Consider the following 26,410-nt stretch of genomic DNA (forward strand, 5'->3'; position numbering starts at 1 on the left):
GCTGTTCTGTGCACCTAGGATGGCCTCCATGCCAGTACCACCCACACCCTCATGTATATTGACTTGGATTTTTTTGTGATCTGCTTAGTCATACCTGTTTTTTTATTTTTTTTTATTTACTTTTTTTCGAGATGGAGTCCCACTCTGTTGCCCAGGCTGGAGTGCAGTGGCGTGATCTCGGCTCACTGCAACCTCTGCCTCCCAGGTTTAAGCACTTCTCTTGTTTCAGCCCCACAAGTAGCTGGGATTACAGGCATGTGCCACCACACATGGCTGATTTTCGTATTTTTAGTAGAGAGAGGTTTTGCCATGTTGGCCAGGCTGGTCTCGAACTCCTGACCTCAGGTGATCTGCCCGCCTTGGCCTCCCAAAGTGCTGGGATTACAGGTGTGAGCCACTGCGCCTGGCCTTGTCATATCTCTTCTTTGGATTGTTAATCACTCTTTTAGCAAGCACCTTGTTTTTAGTAGGTGTATAACATTGGGGAGCTTGATTGATATTTTTGTATGAAAAAGGTTTTATCTGGTGGTCATTGTTTCTTTTTCTTTCTTTCTTTCTTTCTTTTTTTTTTTTTTTTTTTGCGATGGAGTCTCTGTCACCCAGGCTGGAGTGTAGTGGTGCAATCTCAGCTCACTGCCACCTCCGCATCCCAGGTTCAGGCGATTCTCCTGCCTCAGCCTCTTGAACAGCTGGGGTTACAGGCATGCACCACCACGCCTGATTAATTGTTGTATTTTTAGTAGAGACGGGGTTTCACCATGTTGGCCAGGCTGATCTCAAGCTCCTGACCTCGAGTAATTCATCTGCCTCGGCCTCCCAAAGTGCTGGACCAGTCAAGACTCACCGCGACCGGCCTCGTCATTGTTTGTTTATTGCTTATCATGACTATAGCAGTGAGAAGAGAAATGGAAACCTCCTTCTTCAATTATTTTATGCACTGCTCATTCAGTAAATGTATTAGGCACCTGATAAGCATCCAGAGGTATCCTGGATGCCTGCTGGCCAGTGCAGATCCTGCTCTTTCAGGGCCAATATTTTCACGGCAAAAGCAAGACAGTAGGCCCGAGACACTTGGGCCACTTTAGGTGGCCAATAAGGGAGGCCTTTGAGGAGGTGATGTTTGAGCTGGGACCTGACCATGGAGGATTTCGAGCCAGTGTGATCTAGGGTGGGCGTGAAAGCCTTCCCTTGGAAACCTCAGGCACAAAAGCTTGAGGTGTGAACAGACTTGCTCTTCCAGGGTGGCCCGCAGGTAACTGTGGCCGGACATTCCAGAAGGTAGAAAGGAAAGGTTGGGTTTGAGGTTGGAAAGGATGTTGGATTTTATTCTGGGGAATGAGGTGCCTCTGGATGGTTTTAGGTGATGGAGCAATATGCCCTCATTTCAGGGGTTCTGCCCTGGCTGCTGTGTGAAGAGTGCCCTGGGAGAAGGGTGCTGTGCACATGGTGGGGAGACCTGTGGGAAGTGCTTACGGGGTCTCCGTGGGAACTGATGGGCAGGGCAGTGTTGCCCAGTCTTTTAATTGCCGCCCCCCCGGCCCCGGCCCTGAACCATTTTAGACATTTTCTTCCTATTTACTCCCCCTGAGATGTTTTTAAAAATTGAGGTCAAATTCACATAACATAAAATTTATCATTTTGAACAGATCAGTGGCATTTAGTGCATTCACAGTGCTGTGCAGCCACCACCACTTACCTAGTTCTAAAACATTTCTGTCACTCCAAAATAAAACCCTGTACCCACTAAACAGCCACTCCCCGTCCCCCACAAACTTCCACCCCTACCTCTCACCCCACAGCCTGCCCCTAACAACCACCAATTTGTGTTCTATTTGAACTGACTTTGCTATTCTGGGTATTTTGTTTCAGTGAAATGAAAGAATATGGGGCCTTTTGTGCCTGGCTTCTTTAACTTAGCATCATGTTTTCAAGTCAGCCACACTGCAGCATGTATCAGAACTTCATTCCTTTTATGACTCAGTAACATTCTATTGTGGGGATACCTCAGTTTGTCCATTGATGGACAATCGGTTGTTTCTACCTCTTGCCTATTGTGAATAGTGCTGCTGTGCACATTCGTATCCAAGGATTTGTTTGTGTACCTATTTTCAATTTTCATAGGTACTTACCTAAGAGTGGACTTTCATGAAATTTGAAAATATTGTAGATCTGTTTATGTACTGTCTATACACACCACACACACACACACACACACACACACGCTCGCGTGCTTTGTACGTAAAAGGAATAGTAAGATAAGATTTTTTCACCCCCTAAAAATTATTTTTGCCCCGTTGGGGGCCACACAGTCCCTGTTGAGATGCATGGACTACGGTGATAGTAGTGGAGGTGGAGATGAGTGCAGAGATTTGGGATATGTTTAAGAAGAGGCATGCAGAGGCCTTCCTGAAGAGTTGGGTAAGTTCAGGCATGAGAGCAAAGGAGGAATTAAGAATGGGCTGAGTGTAGTGGCTCAAACACCTGTAATCCCAGCACTTTGGGAGGCCGAAGTGGGTAGATCACCTGAGGTCAGCAGTTCGAGATCAGCCTGGTCAACATGGTGAAACCCCCATCTCTACTAAAAATACAAAACTTAGCCGGGTGTGGTGGTGGGCACCTGTAATCCCAGCTACTTGTGAGGCTGAGGCAGAAGAATCGCTTGAACCTAGGAGGTGGAGGTTGCTGTGAGCTGAGATCGCACCATTGCACTGCAGCCTGGGAAACAAGAGTGAAACTCCGTCTCTCTCCCTGCGCCCTCCCCCCCAAAAAAAAGAATGATCCAGGTGTGTTTGGCCTTGAGCCACGGGGTGGGTGGCCGTGGCATTCATGATATTGGGAGGACAAGGCAGGTGCAGGGTATTTCACAGTCTGGGGAGGTAGGATTGGTGGCACTAGGAGGTGGACATAGGAGACCTGTTTCTCAGGGAGATGCAGAGGAGGGTTTTGCAGCGTGAGGCTTGTGGGTTGCAGCGACTCTCATGTATGTCCTTTTCCTGACTCCATGAAGCTTTCAGTCCTAGATGCCTTAGGAGGATGGGCCCTGCCCTTCACTGGCTGGGTAGAGTGTGAACCAGACCCATCTCCATGGGAAACCAATGTTTTCCCGCCACTCTTGTTCTTGCCATATCTAAGTGCTATGCTTAAAACCATTTTTTAATATTTAGAACCTACCTCTTAAATCTCAACACTTGTTTATTTATTAACAAAGGAAATATATCTATCAAATTAAAGGCTTGTTCTAGTTATTAACACTAGTTTTTAGCACACATGAATGTATATACAGAATTATAAAAATAGGCTGGGTGTGGTGGCTCACACCTGTAATCCCAGCACTTTGGGAGGCCAAGGTGGGTGGATCACCTGAGGTCAGGAGTTCGAGATCAGCCTGGCCAACACGGCAAAAACCCATCTCTACTAAAAATACAAAAAGATTAGCTGTGCATGGTGGCACACACCTGTAACCCCAGCTACTCGGGAGGCTGAGGCAGGAGAATTGCTTGAACCTGGCAGGCAGAGGTTGCAGTGAGCTGAGATCGCCCCATTGCATTCCAGCTTGAGCAACAGAGCAAGACTTTGTCTGAAAACAAACAAACAAACAAACAAACAAACAAACAAACAAACAAACTTGACCTGTCGAGCAGGAAAATGTGGATTCACTTGGCTGTGTTCTACGTGCAACAGCATCTTTGCGTTTGTTTGTTCCTGCTACCCTTTAGGGTTTGACGTCCTTGTCAAAGTTCTCTGCAGTCCCAAGCAGGGTATTTGATAGTATAGTAAGGCCCTCCCTGTTAGACCTTGCTAGTTTGCTTACAGGAATACAATTAGATTAATACAATTAATCCTCAAGGGGAATCTATTACACAGATATTTGAGCAGCTGCAAATTGCTTTTGGAATGAGGTAGAACATAAATGAATTAATAAGGTTAAAAATTCTAACACTAAAGATTTTATTGGTAATCCTTCTGTTAAAATGTCTTTATTTTTATATATTCTCTTTTTTTTTTTTTGAGACAGGGTCTCCCTCTGTGTCCCAGGCTGGAGTGCAGTGGCATGATCACAGCTCACTGCAGTCTTGACCTCCCAGGCTCAATGGATCCTCCCATCTCAGTCTCCCAAGTAGCTGAGACTATGGGCGTGTGCCACCATGCCTGGCTAAATTTTTTGTATTTTTAGGAGAGATGAGGTTTCGCCATGTTACCCAGGCTGGTCTCGAACTTCCGAGCTCAAGTGATCCTCCCACCTCAGCCTCCCAAGGTGCTGGGATTACAGGGGTGAACCACCGCACCTGGCCTATTCTTGTTTCTTCGTGTAACAAATACTTCAGTTCTATGTCTTACAGTACCAGTGATAGGACTAGTAATAATATAGCAGCCCCCCCAGTGAAGGAATGTGGCATGCCACGTGCTAGGCCAATTCTATTAATTCTTGCAGTAAAACAGATTTATTGTTTTAAAAACTTAATTATAGGCTGGGCACAGTGACTCATGCCTGTAATCCCAGCACTTTGGGAGGCTGAGGTGGGCGGATCCCTTGAGGCCAGGAGTTCCAGACCAGCCTGGCCAACATGGTGAAACCCTGTCTCTACTAAAAATACAAAAAATAGCCGGGTGTGGTAGCAGGAGCCTGAAATTCTAGCTATTTGGGAGGCTGAGGCAGGAGAATTGCTTGAATCCAGGAGGCAGAGGGAGGTTGCAGTGAGCCGAGATTGCACAACTGCACTCCAGCCTGGGTGACAGAGCGAGACTCCATCTCAAAAACACAAAAGCAAAGAAAACTTATTTCTTAAAACAATTTCTAATATTTATTGAGCACTTGCTGGGCACCAATTGACATAGATCGAGGACATTGATCCTCACTCCCTTCTCATTTCTGGATGAGGAAAAGGATTCCCAGCTGCATGCCTACTCCATCCCCATGTGGCGTGTCAGTTTCAGCACTTTTGACGTTTGGGGCCAGATAACTCTTTCTTGTGGGGGGCAGCTCTGTGCATTGCAGAAGATTTAGCAGCATTTTGGTCTCTAACTCCTAGATGCCAGTAGCAACCCCCCACTCTCCTAAAATGTCTGGATGCAACGCCTAGTGTGCCCTGGAGAGAAGAATTGCTCATAGCCGAGAATCAGTGGTTCAGAGGATAACCCCAAAGCCCTAGAGGTTAATGGGAAATAGAAAATAAAACCGCTCTAATAGCAAACAGTAACAGAGTACTTACTGCATGCCAGGCACTGTTCAGATGATTGATTTAATCCTCACAGCAGCCTGATGAGATGTAGCTACTGTTATCGTCCCTTTGTATCATATTATTAGTGTCTCTCTTTGCTGCTGCCAGGAAGAGGGAGGCAGAGGTGCCAGTAACTGGCCCAGGGTTACACAGCAGGGCAACAGCTGAGCCGGGGCTTGAATCCACAGTGTCTGGCTTCTAATCCATGCTCAAATCCAGGCCTCTTTACGTCTGGAGTCTTTCCCACTATATTACATTAACAGTAATGCAGGCAGGTCCTGGCACCAGAGCTGCCAAACTCACTTGTATTCACCAGCCTAGTGGTATGTGAGTTTTAACACACTGAAGCCTTGTTCTTGAGTTTTCTAATTTGTCAGGTGAGGAAACTGACGCAAGTGCTGCCCATGCAAGTGTCCCAGCACTTTCGAAGCCCCTGGGGAGCCTCAGTTCCTAACTCCAATTTGCCCATCCACAAATTTCTTTCAAGTACCAGATCAACTCAGAATGTTTCTTGCTCGTCTTGGAAGAGTTGGCTGTCATTGTTGTCAGTGATGCCTTTAGTCCCGGCTGTTTTTAAATGGGCCCAAGAGGCATTAACAGGACAGTCCCAGTACCATGGAGGGGCGAGGACAAAGGGGCAGGATTTGAAGGATCTTTAGGATGCTCGTTGGCCCCTATGAATGCTTGCTTTTTTAAATGTAAGTGGTTTATTGTCCTAACCCTGTGAAATGAGGCAGAGGAGAAGCAGGTTGTAGGTCATTTTAAGGTATTTTTAAAAGCCTTAGGCATAGGTACAGTTCTTTCTCCTCCTGTAAAAGTTTGAAATACAGTGAAGAAGCACATAATTTACCAACGTCTCCCTCACTCCATCTGGTACTGGGTTTGGCTTTACATAGCCTCAAGAACCTTTGAAATGGGAGCTGGAGATTTCCCAAGGGGCCGAGTTGGTCCCTGGCAGGTGCAGTGGCTGTGTTTGAGCTGGCCATGGTGTCTTTCCACAAACGGATGATACGCATTTGTAAGCCTGGCTCCCGTTCTCTGCATCTGGACCATGTGGGGGTTGGTTTAGTCGCTATTTATGTTGAGATTTATATCCGTGAATGGGCCAAACCAATTTCAGTGGCAGCTTAGCCGATTTGTCTTAGAGCTTTGTGCTTAATAGGGTAACTGGGGAGACCTTCTTCATTTGTGGCTTTAACGGTTTCATGTCCGGTTAAAGCCCTTTGCTGAAAATAAATGGTCAACCTGCCATGCCCCACCCCACCCCATTTGTGATGCTGTAGCGGCCTTATTGAAATGAAACACAATTTCATAATCTCTCCATTCTCTCCCTACACCACACCTACATGTTTTATTTGTTTATTTGTAAACCTGTCTTTTAACAATGCCATACTTTTTCAGCTTCACCAGCCTCCACCAAGACGGGACAAGCAGGGAGTTTATCCGGCAGCCCAAAGCCCTTCTCTCCTCAACTGTCAACTCCTATCACGACGAAAACGGACAAAACCTCCACCACCGGCAGCATCCTGAATCTTAACCTGGGTCAGTCAGAATTTTTGCCAGTATCTTTCTGTGGCAACTGTGGATATTTTTGCAAATGACGTATCCTCTTTTGTATGTGGTTCTTGAACCTTCAACTCTTTTCTCTATGCAAAAAATGCAAAAGTTTCAGTGGATGAAAGTGAGAAAAGATCTGTGAAAAGAACAAGTAAGGGATTTCCTGGGGCTTATTGACATACAAATTACTTTTTTTTTTTGAGATGGAATTTCGCTCTTGTTGCCCAGGCTGGAGTGCAAGGGTGTGGTCTTTGCTCCCTGCAACCTCCGCCTCCCGGGTTGAAGCGATTCTCCTGCCTCAGCCTCCCAAGTAGCTAAGATTACAGGAGTATGCCACCACACCTGGCTAAGTTTTCTATTTTTAGTAGAGACAGAGTTTCACCATGTTGGCCAGGCTGGTCTCAAACCCCGACCTCAGGTGATCCACCCACCTCTGCCTCCAAAAGTAATGGGATGACGGGCATAAACCACCATGCCTGGCCCAAAGTGCTTTTATCCAGGCCAGTGTTTCCACCTCAGTTGCCCTTGACCACATTAACCCAGTTCTATTTGTAAATTATACCCATGGCACAGAAGCAAGTAGGAGGAATCAGTACTTACCTTTCCTACGTGCAGCATACTCTGATATTCCTTAATTCTCTTCTTCTAATTCTTACACTTTGGTCTTTATTCCCTGAATGATGATGATGATGATGATGATGATGATAACTAATTTTTTTAGAGATGGGGTCTCACTCTGTCACCCAGGCTGGAGTGCAGTGGTGTAATCATAGTTCACTGCAACCTTGAACTCCTGGGCTCAAGCTATTTCCTGCCTCACCCTCCCTGAGTAGCTAGGACTACCGGCCTAGCTAGTTTTTAGCTACATACTCAGCTAATTTTTTGTAGTGATTGGGTCTTTCTATGTTGCGCAGGCTGGTCTTGAACTCTTGGCCTCAAGGAGTTCTCCCACCTTAGCCTCCCAAAGTACTGAGATTATAGGCATGAGTCACCGCACCTGGCCCATTATTGATTCCTTATTATTATTATTTTTTTTGAGATGGAGTTTTGCTCTTGTTGCCCAGGCTAGAATGCAATGACGTGATCTCGGCTCACCGCAAACTTCTGCTTCCCAGGTTCAAGCGATTCTCCTGCCTGAGCCTCCCGAGTAGCTGGGATTACAGGCATGTGCCACCACGCCTGGCTAATTTTGTATTTTTAGTAGAGATGGCGTTTGTCCACGTTGGTCAGGCTGGTCTCGAACTCCTGACCTCAGGTGATCTGCCTGCCTCAGCCTCCCAAAGTGCTGGGATTACAGGCATGAGCCACTGTGCCCGGCTGCTATTGATTCATTATTGATTGATTCATTGCATCCCCACTACTGATTCTTGTTGAACATCTATTATGTGCTGTGCACTATTCTAGGCATGGAGATAGGGTGGAAAGCAAGTCAGCTAAGGACCTGCTCTTGTAGAGGTTGGGCATTTAGAAAGATAAAGAAAATAATAAAGGCAAATAACAAGGCAGTTCACACCATGAGAGGCAGTTCACACCAAGATAGTTCACACCATGATGGATGTCTGGAAGAATGTGGTGAGGCAAGAGATGGGCAAGTGGTGAGGCAGACGTCACAGTTCACTTACATGGAGGGGTTAAACAGGGCCTCTTTGAGAGGCGATATTTGAGCCGAAGTTTATGTGACAAGAAAAATCAGCCATGCCAGTGTCAGGAGGAAAAAGATTCTAGAAGGAATAAGAGATTTTAAAGGCTCTAGGGTAAGGATTAAGTTGGTATGCTATAGGAGTAACTGGGTGTGTTGTAGGATTAGCAAGGAGGCCAGGGTGGCTGTATCCCAGTGAGTGAGAGTGAGGCCAGTCCATGGAGTCGGAGACAGTACAGGGGCCTCGTAGACCCTGGTGTGGAGGGTTCAGTGCAGGAGGGATGTGAATGGATTCACATCTCAGAAGAAGCCCTCGGTGCTGTGTTTCAAATAGTCCGTATCAGTCAACCATTCTCATCTGGGGGCAATTTTGTAACACTTCCCCACCCCCTGGCAATGTTTGGAGACATTTTTGGTTGTCAAACCTGGGGTTGGGGTGCTCCTGGCACCTAATGGAGAGAGGCCAGGGAGATACCACCGAACATCCTACAGCATGTAGAACAGGCCCCCCAACAGAGACTTTCTAGATTGTGTCAGTAATTGTGCTGACAGATCTGGGTATGGCAGGAGAAGCCAAGCGTCCAGTTTAGATTCCGTAAATTTGAGCAGCTGTTACACCCCTAGGTGGAGAGGTCAGTAGGACAGCTGGAGGCAGGAATTAGGGTGCCCTGTGGCCAGGTTCAGGCAGGAGGTGTAATTCTGGGAATCTTGATGTGTGCGTGGGATTGGGTTAGAGTGATAGTTCTCAAAATGACTTTGAGGGGGTGATAGGGACACTGCTCGCATCTAATGATTGGTGGCCAGAGTTGCTGCTAAACATCCCCCAGTGCATAGGACAGCCTCACTCAATAAAGACTGCAGCCCCATTGGCTTACTGAGGTTGTGAGTCAGGGGTAGAGCATTGAGGAGTGAGGCCCCTGGGACATTGAGGACGTGGAGTTCTGGTTGAAGAGGAGAAGCAAGGGGTGGAAGAGCCACACCAGGGGAGTGTGTTGCCCTGGAGCCTCCAGTGTGGGGGTTTCAGAAAGAGAGGGCAGCCACCTGTGCCCAGTGACGCTCATGTGTGAATTCCACACCTTTGGTGGTTGGCGCCTTCCAGGTCCATCTTGTCCTACAGTGCCATTTTCAAATAGAGGGACTGAGGGAGGTCTGGAGAGGAGGCATGGGGTGCCCAGGATCCCAGAGGCAGCAGGGCTGGAGCACAGCCTGGCTCCAATCCTGGCTCACCTGTGAGTACAGCCCTGATGTAATAGGATGGTCAGCGCAGTTGCTTTTGGGGCTCCCATTCAGACCAACTGGTTGGTTCCTCACTTGAGTGGAAAGGGACACACGTGCTTCCTTGGGAACATTCATTGTTCCCAAATCTGTGGTTTGCTTTCTCACACCCTCCTTCCACCTCCACACCCCGAAAAGAAATGCTGTTTGGAGGCGTTCTCACGGTGACATTTCCTCTCTGCCAGTCATGCTTGTCAAGAATAGCTCTTTCCTGAAACTGGGTGGTCATTGGGCTTCCTCGTGACACTGTGGGTCTTTCAGTTTGGCTTGATCTGTTGTGGGAGTGAAAGGTTTCTTCCTGTCATGTGTCTTAGTGGGCGGGCATGGTGGTGGGTGGGCACCAGGGGAACCGAGGCCCTCTTGTGTCTCCCCTGGCAGCTCTTCCGGTTCAGGACACACTTATCTTCGTCAGCAGGAACAAGAGCTTTGGGAATGTGGGCGTTTTGTGGGCTGGGATTGCTAATGACCTAACGGGAAGAGGATCAGCTAGGGACCGATGGAAGTGCTGTGGGTGGGGAGGAGATCAGAACAAACAGGGCAATGTTAAGGAATTCTCCAGTGACTGCCCAGGGACTGAGCAAATGCTTTATGGGGCTTGATTCTGTCTGTCAGCCGTGGAACGACTTTCCGCAGACAGGGACAATGAAAGGGAGCACCCTGGATAATGATGAAATTATTGTAGCTAACAAAACAGGATTTCCTTAAAAAAATATATCAGAAAAGGCAGAATTACAGAGATGCGGAACAGATGAGTGATAGCCGGGGGTTGGAGTGCAGGAGGGTTTGCCTACACATTGGGAGGGACTGTTCGGGAGATGGACCTGCTCTGTGTTTTGGCTGTGGTGGTGGTTACAGGAATCTATGCAGGTGTTACGACTCATAGGACTGTATTCCCCAAAAGTGAATTTTATTCTCTGTAAATTAAAACTTTTTAAAAATTACAACAACCTTTAAAGTAGGTAATATCTCTGTTTCACAGAAGTGTAAACTGGGGCACAGAGAAGCAAGTTACCTACCCAAGGATCAACCATGGTTTGTGGTAGAGTTTGGCCTTCAGGCCCAGGCCTGTCTGCTGCAAAGCCTGAGCTCTTAGCTGAGATACCTGAATGTCTCCTGTGCCTATTGGATAGGGGGTCAGGGGGTAAGGTGAAGTTTTGGAATTTGTAAAGGATGTGGCTCTTGCCAGCTTAACCTGCATTGTCGGACTGAATTGTCAAGAAAAACAGAACTCTAGATTATTACAGGAACTCTCCTAGTTTTTAAAAGCTGACAATCAATTTCATTAAAAACAAAAACTGGCTAGGCTTGGTGGCTTATGTCTGTAATTCCCGCACGTTGGGAGGCTGAGGCAGGAGGATTGCTTGAGCCCAGGAGTTCAAGGTTGCAGTGAGCTATGATTGCATCACTGCACTCCAGCCTGGGTGACAGAGTGAGACCCTGTGTTACAAAAACAAAAAACCCCAAAACTCTATTTGGGCCAGACAAACACATACAACCAACGATACAAAAACAGTCCATAGGTTGTCAGTTTTTATTTATACTATACTATAATTATATTATACTGTTATACTATAATTAAGAATATATGGTATATAAGTATATGGCATTTTAGTATATGTATGTGTGTATATGGTATATGTATGTATATTGGGTATATGGTATATGTATGTGTGTATATGGTATGAGAGTATATGGTATATGGGTATATTTGGTATATTTGAGTATATATATGTGTGTATGGTATATGATGACTTTATGGTATATGAGTATGTGTGTATATTGGGTATATGTGAGTATATGTATGTGTGTGTATGGTATATAAGTATGTATGTGTGTATTGTATTTGCGTGTATGTATATGGTGAGCATATGGTATATGGGTATATATTTGTGTGTATGGCATATGAGTATATGGTAAATGTGTATATGGTATATGAATATATGGTATTTGTGAGTATGTATGTGTGTATATGGTGAGTGTATGTGTATTTGTGTATATGGCATATGAGTATATGTATATGTGGTATATGAGTATATGGTATTTGTGTGTGTGTATGGTATATGACTATATGGTATAAGATGGGAAGGTTTGCACAGAGACCTGGTTCTTGTCCAGGTTGCTAATTCACTGTTTCCCCTCATTTGCTGTCTGGGGCCTCTCCTCTCCTCACTAAAAGGCAAGGAGCTGAGCCCAGTGGATTATTACAAGCCCCCTGTATGACTCAGCAGTGATTATAAATAAGTCATAAATAGGAATGAGTTTCTGAGACTAGGAGAGAAGAGGTGGGCCCGGTCCTTTTCTTCTTCCAGACTCCTGTTTGCTTTCTCTGATGATCCCATCTCCTCTTATTTCACAGAGGGTGTTTACTTTGAGCTGAACAAACTCAGCAGTCAGTAGTCCTGTTAGTGACAGAAATGCGCCTTGATGCTCTGTTGAAGATGCAGGCAGGGCCAGGGAACGTCGTCACACCCCGAGCCTTTCTGTTTATTTCTCCATTGTTAATGACAGGAGGCATCCTTTCTTTTTGTGCATAAAGCGGTATCTTGGAAATTGGGCTTTCTTTGAGAGCATACATGGAGTGCCTGGGCCCAGATTTTTCAGATGTTGTCTTGATTTTCTTTAGAGTGAGTGAGATGGGGAAGATCTCTGTTTGGCTTTGACTGAAAGATAGTGTTTGCCAGGGTCTCTCTCTCTCTCTTTTTTTTTTTTTTTTTGAGATGGGGTCTTGCTCTGTTGCCCACGCTGGAGTGCAGTGGCGCGATCTCGGCTCACTGTAAGCTCCGCCTCCTGGGTTCACACCATTCTCCTGCCTCAGCCTCCCAAATAGCTGGGACTACAGGTGCCCGCCACCACGCCTGGCTAATTTTTTGTATTTTTTAGTAGAGACAGGGTTTCACTGTGTTAGCCAGGATGGTCTCGATCTTCTGACCTCATGATCCACTTGCCTCGGCCTCCCAAAGTGCTGGGATTACAGGCATGAGCCACTGTGCCCGGCCTCTCTTTTTTAAAAAAATAATATAGAGACAGGGTCTCACTATGTTTCCCAGGCTGGTCTCAAACTTCTGGCCTCAAGCAATCCTTCTGCCTCAGCCTTCCAAAGTGCTGGGATTACAGGCATGAGCCACCAGGCCTGGCCAGCTAGAGTCTCTTGTCTAAGTGATATTGTTCCCTTGAAGGAACTGCCATTTTGTAGTTCCTGGAAGTCCGTCCATTGTAGTTTGCGTTCAGCTTTAGAACAAAAATCTGTCTTTTTTTTTGAGACAGAGCTTTGCTCTTGTTGCCCAGGCTGGAGTGCAGTGGTACAATCTCGGCTCACTGCAACCTCCACCTCCTGGGTTCAGGTGATTCTCCTGCCTCAGCCTCCCAAGCAGCTGAGATAACAGGCATGCACCACCATGCCTGGTTAATTTTTTGTATTTAGTAGAGATGGAGTTTCACCATGTTGGTCAGGCTGGTCTCGAACTCCTGACCTCAGTATATGGTATATATATATATATATATATATATATACACTGAGTATATGTATATGGTATATATATACACTGAGTATATGTATATGGTATATATATATACACTGAGTATATGTATATGGTATATATATACACTGAGTATATGTATATGGTATATATATATATACACTGAGTATATGTATATGGTATATATATACACTGAGTATATGTATATGGTGTATATATATATACTGAGTATATGTATATGGTGTATATATATACTGAGTATATGTATACGGTGTATATATATACTGAGTATATGTATATGGTATATATATATATATATATATATATATATATACTGAGTATATGTATATGGTATATATATATATATCTCCACCTTGGCTTCCCAAAGTGTTGGGATTACAGGTGTGAGTTACCACGCCCGGCCCTCTCTCTCTTTTTTTAAATGGAAAAAGAAGTTCTTAAATTTTTCTTTTATAGAGTTTGTTTTTATAAGTAATGAGTACATACGGTAACAAAAATTCAAAGCACGGAAGGACATTTCATGAAAGGCCAGCGTGTCTATAACCTCCAACCACCTGTCTCTATACCCCTCTTCCTGCACGTCACCACTGTTGCAAGTTTTTAGTTTCTAGAGCCCTTCTAGATATATAGCATGAGTTCTGAGTGATTTTTGTCTTCCAGGTGACATTTGGCAGTGTCTGGAGATATTTTTATTTTTCTTTTATTTATTTTTTTGAGATGGAGCATCGCTGTGTTTGCCCAGGCTGGTGTGCAGTGGCGCAATCTCGGCTCCCCGCAACCTTTGCCTGATTCTGCCTCCTGAGTAGCTGGGATTACAGGAGCATGCCACTACATCTGGCTAATTTTTGTATTTTTAGCAGAGATGAGGTTTTAGTAGAGACGGGGCTTCACCATGTTGGCCAGGCTTGTCTCAAACTCCTGACCTCAAGTGATCTGTCCACCTCAGCCTCCCAAAATGCTGGGATTACAGGCATGAGCCACTGCGCCCAGCCTGGAGATATTTTTATTGTCACAACTGGTATGTAGGTGCTAATAGCATCTAGAGGGTAGAGGCCAGGGTGCTGCTGAACATCCTACAACACACAGGACAGCCCCTCCACCCCACCTCACCCCCACTACAAAGACTTATTCAGGACCCAAATATCAATAGTGCCACTGTTGAGAAACCCTGAGAATATATAGTATTCTCAGCGATTTTCCATTTCCTTCTTGGCTCCCCTACAGCAGTGCTAAGGTGCTCCACCAGTCTTTGCTTTTTCATGAAACAGGTTGGCTTTTCATATCAACACACAGAAATCGGCCTTCATTTCATTTTAGCAGCTGTATTTAATTCCATTTAAAGGTAAACTGTAACATTTATTCAGGCACCTTACTTACTGACGCTACGCTTCTTTCCATTTTTGCTATTGAAGACAACTGCAATGAAGAACCCTTTTGCCCACGTGGGAGGGTAATCCATAGGATAAATTCCTAGAAGTGGAATTGAGCATCAGAGGCCACATGCGGCGACATTTTGAGAGGTATCGCCCAACTGCCCTCTAAAGAGGTGGTTCTGATTTATGCTCCCTCCAGAAATATAAGATCGTGCCTTTTTCTCTAGCGTGAGTATTTTTCATCCCTGGTTTCCATTTATAGCCTAAGCTGTCTTCATATCAGCTGAAAAGTTCAAAATGTTGGCAGCAAGGGTGGATTCTGAAGATATTCCCGATATAGAAGGGCAGGGGTGGAAGAAGTCCCGATAAGCTACATGAGCTAAATGAGAAAGTGAAGCTCTTCTTTTCTCTCTGTGGAGGAGAGGAGAGTCAAATGCAGCTGCAGGTTTGGATAAAGATCATTACATTTGGCTAAACTCCTGAAGGTCAGCTTCCAGGGCCTGGGCCCAGCCCCTAGCCATTTGGTGGTTTATTCTAACAAGAATAAACATAACAGCAGCTTATTGACCAGAGAAACCTTAGTTTATAAAATGAGGTAATTTACCTTCTTTGCATTTTTCTTGATTATGAACATTCCAGTGCTCAATCTTTTTAGGCTAAAGTTAATGGGTTGCATTTACTGTAGGCATACATGTAGACATGCAGGTGCACACACACAGCTCAGTTATTCAGGTGAGGTCTAGGTCTCTTCTTATGGACCCTAGAAAGGTTTAGAAAGGTTGTCCTGTTAACACAGACACACAGGAGTTAAGGCAAATAGTGAGTTTTCTTTACTCACATGGAAAATTGGTCTGACACAGGGGTTCTCAGCCTTAGCTGCCAATTAGGATCACTTGGCAAGTTTACTTTTGGTGTTTTTTTTTTTTTTTTGAGATGGAATGTCATTCTATTGCCCAGGCTGGAGTGCAGTGGTGTGATCTCGGCTCACTGCAGGCTCCTCCTCCTGGGTTCAAGTGATTCTCTTGCCTCAGCCTCCAAAGTATCTGGGATTACAGGCATGTGCCATCACGCCTGGCTAATTTTTGTATATTTAATAGAGATGGCGTTTCACCATGTTGGTCAGGTTGGTCTTGAACTCCTGACCTCAGGTGATCCACCTGCTTTGGCCTCCTAAAGTGCTGGGGTTACTAAAGTGCTGAAGCCATGAGCCACTGCGTTCGACCTCCTGGGGTTACTAAAGGCATGAGCCACTGCGTTCGACCTCCTGGCAAGTTTGTAAAAGGCTGATGCCCAGCCCTTCCCCCCAGCCAATTGAGTCAGAGTCTCTGAGGATGGGGCTCAGGCCTCAGGATTTTCTAAAACTTTACAGGCAATTTTGGTGTGCAGCCAGGGTTGGCAGTCACTGGACTAGTATAGAAGATGGCAGATTTTACAGCTTTCAGGCCAAATCTGGCCCCCACCTGTGTTTGCAAATAAAGTTTACTGGAACACATCCACACCCATCTGTTTATGTAGTGTTCATGGCTGCTTTTGCAACAGAGCCTGTATGGCCTGCAAAGCCTGAAATATTTACTCTCTGGGCTTTTATTTTATTTTTTGAGATAAGGTCTGGCTCTTTTGCCCAGTCTGGAGTGCAGTGGCCTTATCTCGGCTCACTGCAACCTCTGCCTCCTGGGCTCAAGTGATCCTCCCACTTTAACCTCCTGAGTAGCTGGGATTACAGGTGTGTGCCACCATGCCTGGCTAATTTTCATATTTTTAGTAGAGACAGGGTTTCACCATGTTGCCCAGGCTGGTCTCAAATGTGAGCTCAAGGGAACTGCCCACCTCAGCCTCCCAATTGCAGGGATTACAAGTGTGAGCCACTGTTCCTGGTCCTCTCCAGGCTTTTACAAAGAAAGTTTGTTGGTCTCTTTTGTAAATTTTTTCGTTAACTGTGTATTCTAGTAGTATATAGGAATATTGAGGACACTGATGAATGTGTCACTTGGGTAGCCATGGAGAGTATTTTTGTGAGATACGTTTCCATCTTTATTCTTGAAAAGGCTGGCTTTTCCCTCTGGAATCTAGCATGCTTCTTCATTTCTGAAAGTGGAAATTCCGAGGGAGGCCTCAAATCCCTCCCGCTTTGCTGTCACATTTGCATGCAACTCAGCTGTTAAGTCCTTGAGTCCTGCCTACTGGAACTCTTTAATCTGGGCTTTTTTTTTTTCTTTTCTTTTTTTTTTGAGACAGAGTCTTGCTCTGTCGCCCAGGCTGGAGTGTAGTGCGATCTCGGCTCACTGCAACCTTCGCCTCCTGGGTTCAAGTGTTCTCCTGCCTCAGCCTCCTGAGTACCTGGGATTACAGGCACTCACCACCATGCCTGGCTAATTTTTTTATTTTTAGTAGAGACGGGATTTCACCATGTTAGCCAGGCTGATCTTGAACCCCCGACCTCAAGTGATCCTCCCGCCTTGGCCTTCCACAGTGCTGGATTACAGGCATGAGCTGCCGTGCCCGGCATTTCTCTTTTCTTTCTTTCTTTCTTTTTTTTTTTTTTTAAATAAACTTTTAATTTAAAAGTAAACTTTAATGTCAAAAATGCAAACTTGGGGAGGGCAGATAGATCACACACAAGGCTGCCACTTTACACCTGGAAGCTTGCACAGCGGCCAGACAGAGGCGCCCCTCGCTTCCTAGACGGTGCGGCGGCCGGGCAGAGGTGCACTCCTTGCTTCCCAGATGGTGGGGTGACTGGGCAGAGGTGCTCCTCCTTTTTCTTTTAATGTTCCCCATTCCTTATTTTTTAAATTATTTTACCCTATAATTTCTTTTTGTTAAGCTACTTCAGATTTCTTGCTGGACAGAGACAGGTATAAAGAGTTTTCTAGTTCCTTCTCCAGTAAATTTTTTTTTTTTTTGGAGACAGGATCTTGCTCTCACCCAGGCTAGAGTGCAGTGATGCAATCGTGGCTCACTGCAGCCTCAAACTCCTGGGATCAAGCAGTCCTCCTACCTCGGCCTCCCAAGTATCTAGGTTTACAGGCATGCACCACCAAGCCCAGCTACTTTTTGTATTTTTTACAGAGATGGGATCTTGCTATGTTGCCCAGCCTGGTCTCAAACTCCTGGCCTCAAGCAATCCTCCTGCCTCTGCCTCCCAAAGTGCTGGGAGAGGTGTGAATCACTGTGCCCGGCCCCACTGCAGTAAATTTGCACATTCTTCACCCTCTCAGAGGTGGCTGTGTGAATGTCTCTAGTAGCCTGTCTTTAAAGCCCTGATCAGTGTGCACACACACATGCACGCACACAGATACTGTTTTTGGTATTTTTCTTGAATTACAGGGATAGTGTCTCTGCTTGCTTTGAGCACTCACTTCTGGAATCTCCCTGGGTCTGGGAGGGGCAGTCTGTAAGTGTGATTTAGGAAAAGACCCATCTCTTCCCTCCTTTTTTTTTCTTAAAAAAAAAAAAAAAAAAAAAAAAAAAAAGTCTTGCTCTGTCTCCCAGTCTAGAGTGCAGTGGCGTGATCATAGCGCAGTACAGCCACTAACTCCTGGCTCAAGCCATCCTCCTGCCTCAGCCTCCTGAGTAGCTGGGACTACAGGTGCATTCCACCACACTTGGCTGGGAAAAAGACCCCTTTCTAATCTTATCCTGGGGGCTGATAAAATTAAGCTGGAGCAATTTATTGCTTCTGGTCACCTGTGAGTGGATTGGGTGGGGCTTTGGGAGGCTGCTTCTGGTTACTTTGAAGGAGCTGATTTCTGGGTATGCAGTGTTTGAGAACTCTCCCTTACTGCGTGAACAGGAAAGTGGTTGGGGACAACCAAAGGAAAAAGGTAGGAGAGAGTGATGGCTTTACACAGCGCTTCCAGCCCAGCTCTCAGACTAGATTCCGGGACCTCTTTCACAGCCCAATGAACGGAGGTGGCCTGAGGTGTGGAGGGAGCAGGGAGACGAAGCACGAAGTCCAGGGAGCAAGCTGATAGCTGTTGGGAACAGGCTCAGAGGTGGCTTCTCCTCTTTGTGGGTTGATTGGATTCCACCTGCTTTCTGACCTATTTTTTGGGATCGGCCGGAGTAGGACAGATGCCCCACACTCTGCTTTGGGTGGGTTGGAGGGGATGCCAGAGGGTGGCAGGCACAGTGGAGGACAGTAGGCCCCACCTGCAGGGTTGCTTGTTGCTTTCTGGACCTTTGCAGCCACTGAAACTCTTAATATTTGGGGGGCACTGGAGTCGATGGGAGAGGAATCCAAGAAATGTAAGCTCACTGACTTTGGAATCCGTCCTGCTGGTCCTACAAAGAGCCCTCGCAGAAGTGAGGGGACAGGACCTCCGGCCTGAGTCACCTCCCAGGACCTTGGACTCTTACTTGAGCGAGACCTGTTAGACAGAGGTTGAGTATCCAGGGCTAATCTGTTCCCCTTGCCTCACATAGATGCTGTGAGCCACAGCACACTGGCTGGAAGGTCTGCCTATCTTATGTTCCCCGCCCTTTCTAGTTTCCGCCCCAGACTAGGTCCACTGAGAATGAAAAATGAAGCCTCTGTGGCAAATAGGCATTTAGGGCCCCCAGTTATCAGGGTGTTTTCAAGGGGGTCACCATCTTTCTTGGATACAAGTCCTCTTCAATCTGGACCTGAAGTTACAAGTACACCTCGACTAGGCTCAGTGTTGCTTTGTTCACTGAAATTGAGATTGAATATCTGCGCATAACCTTTGTCTTTGGAGGGTCCCTAATGATGTTGACTTCCACACACTGAGCCATCTGGCTGGGATTGTCCATTTTAAATATTGAAAGTCACCCAGATGATTGTTCAGTGGAGTATTTAAACCTGCCAAACGTGTTCACGCGGGCCATTATCTTCATGTCACCCCATTTGGTTGAGCAGATGATATTGTTGGGATGAATGACAAAAAAAGTATCTCCCCCTCCCCCATGTTCTAAAATGTGTGTTTTGCTCTGACTTTGCAAGGATGAAGCTCCGTGATGAGCATGGTGTGTGCCTGGTCTTAGGAGGGTGTGATGGTCTCTTTCAGATCGAAGCAAAGCTGAGATGGATTTGAAGGAGCTGAGCGAGTCGGTCCAGCAACAGTCCACCCCTGTTCCTCTCATCTCTCCCAAGCGCCAGATTCGTAGCCGGTTCCAGCTGAATCTTGACAAGACCATAGAGAGTTGCAAAGCACAATTAGGTATATCTTTGGTTTTGTTTTTTTTTTTTCCAGCAGTATCATTGTTATCATTACTGGTAGCGATACCACCTGGATGAAATCAAGGTTGAATCCTGGCTGCTTTTAGCAGCTGCTTTAACTTTGAACTATTTGCTCAGCTAAAATATATTTCCACTCATGGCAAAAGATTTCAGACTTGCTAGTTAATTCAGGGCTGTTTGAACTCATCAGTTTATTCTTTGGTGAAAGCAGCCTGGAAACTCGAGATACAGGTTTGAATCATCAAGGTTTGCAAGCAGAATGAGGATCCTGAGTTTGCCTCTGCTCTCCTTCCCAGTACACGTCAGTGTCTCCACACGAGTAGCGAGTGTGTTCTGTAGGTGTCCGACACGAAACCCTTTCCCTCCAGACTGGTCTCCTCCCCACCGGGGAAACCCTGCTTCTGTAGCTGTTGCCTTCCTTCCTCTTCCCTGTGCTGCCTGCCTTCACACTGCCTACCTGAATCCTGCCTTCTGTGAGACTGAGCTCAGATCTCACCTCCTCCAGGAAGTCTCCCCTGACTGCCCTCCCCATCTGCCCTCCTCCTTTGGTACTTTATTGCTCGGAAGTAGCAATGGTCCCTTTATGTGGGGGTGTCCCTCCCAAATCTAGACTGGAAGCTCCTTGAGGGCAGGGAGGCCGTTTTATGAGGATTTGCCTTCTCTATGGTACTTGGTCTGTGCACCTGGTAGATGCTCTGGAATGTTTGTTGAATAAGTAAGTAAAGCTAGGAGAGCATTTGTAAAGAAGTGGGGGATGGCTGGGCCTCTGGAGAGCAAGCTCCTCTGAGTGTCAGTGGGTGCTCTGCATCTTCAGGTGAGAAAGCAGCTAGAGTTAGGGATGCATCTGGGGCTGTCCAGAGGACAACAGTTCCCGTTGGGTTGCCTGTTTGGTGAGGACATTGGGTGGCATGGGTGAAATTTGGCATATGCCATTTAAATAATCCTCTTGGGTCCTTCCATGCAGCTAGCCCAGCTCTTGATTTGTTTTTATTGCTAATAAGAATTTTATTATTTCCATGTACTGAGTGTTTCCTTGGACACTATGCTAAGCACTGCATATAGATCGTCTTGAGAGGTTGATACTTTTATCAGTCCCATTTTGCGGATAGAGAAACTGAGGCTCGGAGAGATAAATAACTTGTTCAGGGTCACACCAGTAATAAAAACAGAAAAGCAGGATTTGAATTCATATCCTTTGGACTCCAGTACCCAAGCTTTTCCTATCACGTATGTGGTTACACTTTGCCTTCTTGTTTCCAATCATTACCTAACAGTAGCACAAGCCTAGGATCCCAGAATTATACCAGATCTGGGTGTTTGTATTTTGGCTTGTGTTCTTCCTGTGTTGCCCTGGCTAGCCTTGAACTCCTGGGTTCAAGCAGTTCTTTTTCTTCAGCCTCCTGAGTAGCTGGGACCACAGGTGTGCACCACTGTGCCTGGCTCGACTTGTGTTTTTGATTGAGCCCTGGTGGAGGCAGATACATTCCCCAGTGATCCTGTTGATCCCCCACGCCCTGGGCTGTTCATGGCTCTGGTACTTCTGCAGGTTTCTTTTTGGTGTGTCCGGGTCGGACAGTGGCACCATTCACAGTGGCCATTGCTCTAGAATGAAGAGATTGTACAAACTTGATTGGGTTTTCTTTCCTCTTTCTAAAAGTTTAGGATATAGTATTATTACCTACAGTATGATGGCATAACATATGGTTGGGAGCAGGAGCCGTAAATGGGTTAAATGGAACTATTGTTAGAAATGAGCTTTTGCCCATTTTTGTTTGTATAAACCACCTGCTAGTTTGTGCCTCTCCCTTTTGAAAGAGACAGAAGTATGTGACTTTTCTCCTGACTCCTTTACCAGTGGAAGAGCAATGCACACCGAGTGGCAGTTGACTTTCCACGAGTGCAGGGAACAAGAGGGAGGGCTGGGCACCCGGGTCACCTGGAGACAAGTGTGTCCCCCACCTAGAGGAGCCAGTGGCTTTCCTGTCCCAGCCAATGCCTGGCAGGCTGGTGACTCAGAGTGGCTAGATTTTCCGCTCTTTCATCAGAAGCCCCTGCTTTGATTTCTATATGAAATTTCCTGATTTGTGAGTTGGACAACACATTTATAAATTAAAAGCAGACAAGATACCCTGCGGGCCAAACCAGTGCCTCTCCCATGAAACATGTCTGCAAGCTAGATGTGGCTTGTGGGCTGTTTGCAACCTCTGCTTTAAGGCTTTGGCTTATTTTCTTTAAAGGATCAAGAACTTTAATGCTTTGGAAACCCAAGGGAAGAGTGTTGGTGGGGAGCGAGGAACCCGGGGTTCTGGTCTGGCCTCTGTCTTGTGTCCTAGGGCAGGTGATATCCCTGGGCCTCTGTTTTCTAATCTGTAAATTGGATCAGTTTGAACAGCTTGTCCCTGCTGTTCCCTTCCAGCCCTCTCATTCTCAATAATCTCAATTAGTTATCAACGTTGCAAAAATTTGGCACCACATATTTAGCGCCATATAAATTTAAAATTTCTTTTGGTAGGTCCCATGTCTTCTTTGAATGTTAACAACCAAAACCCTCTCCCAAGGCAAGTACCACTTGGCAGCTGTAGCCAGTTGCCACTTGAGTTTATTACTGGCCCCATTTAGGCCAATGTGATGTGATTTGAAACGTGCTTTTCTTATTCCAGCATTTGGTGTGGAAAATGTTTGCATTTTTCGTCCTGCTCTTTATTTTGTGACTACGCCACATGCTGGGTTTTCTTTTTGAATTTAGGCATAAATGAAATCTCGGAAGATGTCTATACGGCCGTAGAGCACAGCGATTCGGAGGATTCTGAGAAGTCAGATAGTAGCGATAGTGAGTATATCAGTGATGATGAGCAGAAGTCTAAGAACGAGCCAGAAGACACAGAGGACAAAGAGGGTTGTCGGATGGACAAAGAGCCATCTGCTGTTAAAAAAAAGCCCAAGCCTACAAACCCGGTGGAGATTAAAGAGGAGCTGAAAAGCACATCACCAGCCAGCGAGAAGGCAGACCCTGGAGCAGTCAAGGACAAGGCCAGCCCTGAGCCTGAGAAGGACTTTTCCGAAAAGGCAAAACCTTCACCTCACCCCACAAAGGATAAACTGAAGGGAAAAGATGAGACGGATTCCCCGACAGTCCATTTGGGCCTGGACTCTGATTCAGAGAGTGAACTTGTCATAGATTTAGGAGAAGACCATTCTGGGCGGGAGGGTCGAAAAAATAAGAAGGAACCCAAAGAACCGTCTCCCAAACAGGATGGTAAGTGATTGTATCTGTTTCCAGTTTTCTTAATTTGGTTTAGAATCCTACCTCGTACACTTACTATCAAAAGTTGTGTGACCCTTAAAGAAACAAATCAGAAGTTATGTGACCCTCTAACACACAGAGAGGCACAGTGAAGCTGTGTTTGGTTTAAGGTTACCTAGCTAGTCACAGAACAGGACCTGGACTCAAACATGGGCCTACCTACCTTTAACCTGCTCGGTATCCAATATGATTGATTTTGAGTACAGAAAGAGAAGTCTCTTAGAAAATGATGGCTACTTTTAGTGACCAAGTCATTTTTAGTCTGAGCAGCTTCTTTTCCAATATGCTCACTTATTTCCCCAAAGTGTTAACATTTGGATCTTGTCAAATGGTCCTTCAGTGCTCCATTTCAGAGACATCTCGTTCTCTTTTGACAAGTCTCAAATGGTTAGGAGTGTTCATTTCAAGATGGGCATGGTGGCTCACGCCTGTAATCCCAGCACTTTGGGAGGCCGAGGCGAGTGGATCATTTGAGGTCAGGAGTTAAAATCCAGCTTGATCTACATAGTGAAACCCTGTCTCTACTAAAATAACAAAAATTAGCCAGGCGTGGTAGCAGGCGCCTGTAATCCCAGCTACTCGTGAGGCCGAGGCAGGATAATCGCTTGAACCCAGGAGGCGGAGGTTGCAGTGAGCTGAGATTGCATCACTGCACTCCAGTCTGGGTGGCAGAGCAAGACTCCCTCTCCAAAAAAAAAAAAAAAAAGAAGTGTTCATTTCAAAGGTTTTGATGATTTCAGCTTTGCTTTCCTCCCCTCGTGCCACCTAGGCATCTCCAAGTGTATTTTCTTACAGTAGTAGGACAGTATTTGGGTGATTGGTGCCAGAATACTGAGTGCTTCTTAGGGCACTAGAAAATGGAGTATGGTGGATATGTGTATTGGCTTTTGTGCGGGGGGCGGACAGAATTTGGCTCTTGTTGCCCAGGCTGGAGTGCAATGGTGCAATCTCGGCTGACTGCAACCTCCGCCTCCCAGGTTCAAGTGATTCTCCTGCCTCAGCCTCCCAAGTAACTGGGATTACAGGCACCTGCCACCACGCCTGGCTTAATTTTTGTATTTTTAGTAGAAACAGGGTTTCACCATGTTGGCCAGGCTGGTCTCAAACTCCTGACCTCAGGTGAGCCACCCAGCTCGGCCTCCCAAATTGCTGGGATTACAGGCATGAGCTACTGCATCTGGCCTTATTGGCTTTTAATCTTATTTGCATTTAACTTAACTGAGCCCAGAGTTTCACAACCTTGCACTTCTGACAGTTTGCCCTGGATAATTCTTAGTCCTGTGTATTGGAGGATGTTTTCCAGCATCCCTGGCCTCTATCAGCCAGATGGCAGCCTTACCTGCTCAGTTGTGGCAGTCACCAATGTGGCAATCAAATATTGCCAAATATCCCCTGAGTCTCAGAGGCTACTGTTATATTCTGAACCAGCAGTGACTACCCCACAGCCTAGTGCAACCTGGGCATGTTAACAAGCCCTCCAGAAGGGGTGTGGGAATGATTGGAAGGATGTCCTTCCCACTGACAAAGTATTCAGCACATTTTTCAGTTGGCTTGGCAAGTAGGTTAGAGGATTCAACATGCTCAATAAGATACTGAAGAATTAGCTGAGGGCCCAGAAGAAACATTGCCCAAGGACAAATTACAGGTTGTAGCCATAAAACCTTATGTATGTGGCGAGTGACTTAAGGGATAGCCTGGTTTAAATCTTGACTGTGCCTAACTTCTATCAGGAGCTAACTTGTCAATCAAACCCTTGAATAAGATGTAACTCCATGTCCTTTGGGGTTTCCATTGTCTGGTGGCTTAAAGCAAGTCAGGGATGGGCCTTGAGAATCTTTCTGCTGTGGTTATGGTCAACCTGGGCTGCTCTGGAACCTTAGCTGTCAGAGTGAGAGAGAATTTCTGCAGTTCAGCTAAAGAGAATGTCTGTGAGAGATACAATTACATAAGGGAGGGAGGATAGGCCATCAAACCATCCTGACCCATCTGTTAGATTTATAGCTGGCCTCTGAAAAATATGAGTATGTTGTGGATTGGGGTTTGAGAGACTGTCTCTTGTTGCAGAGAACAATAGGAGTAGCATTTATTTCATGAGGATCATAGGAATATTTGGGTGCAGATGGCAGTGCTCCTATGAATGACATATTTATACTGTTCCTTCTTTCTGGAACACATCTTTTGATTGATTGGTTTTATGCCCCTACCTCTTCCAGAAAGAATTTGCAACAGATTGACAAGGATACATAACCATATGAAACAAGATGAAAATAAAGACATCCATGTAAAAGGAAAATGAAGGTAGAATAGCAAGTGGTCTGGGGAAAGGTTTTATACAGAAATCTGTACTATTTCAACCTTCAGAGTTAGAGAAGTTGGCTCTGAAAGCAGAATGGGAAACACAGTACCTTAGAAGATCTCATATTTTCCAAAAAACAAAAAACCATTCTAGTTGATTAAAAGAAGTAGAACTCTTCCTCACATTGATGTCTGAAGGAAATTTCTCCGGGAAGCTGTAGTAGACGGTGGACAATTAAGCTGAAGATGATTCTAAAACACAATTCAGTTAGAGCAGCTTCCTAAGGCTTGGGGCAAAACCAGTTGATCTTAAATTCAGAGCTGATGGTGGTTTGGGTCTTGAAAAATTCTTGTGTCAGACTCCACTAGAGAGCATCTTTTCAATGATGTGTTTTCACTTAAGAGTTTAGTAAGTGAAGGGCATTTTGGATTGCGCTGTTGTGACCTCCAGCTTACCTTCCACTAGGGATGCAGCTTATGGGTAGAATATGAATCTTCAGATGGCAAAACAGCTTTTATAGCTAATAACCTCAGAACAGAAGCAAAGAGTGCACTTAGACTCTGCTGTGCTTTCACTGGCACATCAGTAATTTCCATCCTTCTACAAAGGGGATGCTAATTTTTCTCTTAAATAGTCCTTGCTTTATAAATGGAAAACAGTGACCAGTGACAAATTCAGGAATTAAGTAGGTTAATTTGATAGGGCAGCTTCTCAGGTGCTGACCCTTTAAAAAAAAATTCACCCTTTTTTTCCGCTACAGGTGATTATGTACTCCAAATTTCTGGGACAAATGAAATTTCCTATAGCCTCATTTTGTCTCCATAAACCATCAGGATTCCTGGAAATTTAAATATTTTTGGTATCTAAATAACTTCAAACAATTTTGAGCCTAGAATCTTATCGGATTGTATACTCCAGTTCTTTATTTGGCAGAGAGCCAGCTGTGATCACTGCAGAGCAGTAACCCCTCTGCCCTGCTGGCTGTTTGCTTTTGCAAATCAGGAGGGAGAAACGACCATTTTGCAGTTGCCCTTACGGTGGGGAGACAGG

At 45.6% G+C, this 26,410-nt stretch overlaps 1 protein-coding gene across 30 annotated transcripts in view; it reads left to right on the forward strand.

Annotated features, from left to right (window-relative positions):
* The window catches only part of ZMYND8 (zinc finger MYND-type containing 8), a 166,205-nt gene that overhangs the window by 105,946 nt on the left and 33,849 nt on the right, over positions 1-26,410 (forward strand). For 29 of the 30 annotated variants that reach the window (XM_058433169.1, XM_058433168.1, XM_032142858.2 and 26 more), the window contains 3 exons: positions 6,621-6,761; positions 19,588-19,740; positions 22,507-23,016. In XM_058433169.1, coding sequence (XP_058289152.1) covers positions 6,621-6,761; positions 19,588-19,740; positions 22,507-23,016 — 804 coding nt within the window. The remainder of the gene's footprint in view (positions 1-6,620; positions 6,762-19,587; positions 19,741-22,506; positions 23,017-26,410) is intronic. The other variant, XM_058433184.1, reaches the window with a different exon arrangement.

This window comes from Hylobates moloch, unplaced genomic scaffold, assembly GCF_009828535.3.
Source record: "Hylobates moloch isolate HMO894 unplaced genomic scaffold, HMol_V3 SCAFFOLD_21, whole genome shotgun sequence".
NCBI classification, from domain to species: Eukaryota; Metazoa; Chordata; class Mammalia; order Primates; family Hylobatidae; genus Hylobates; species Hylobates moloch.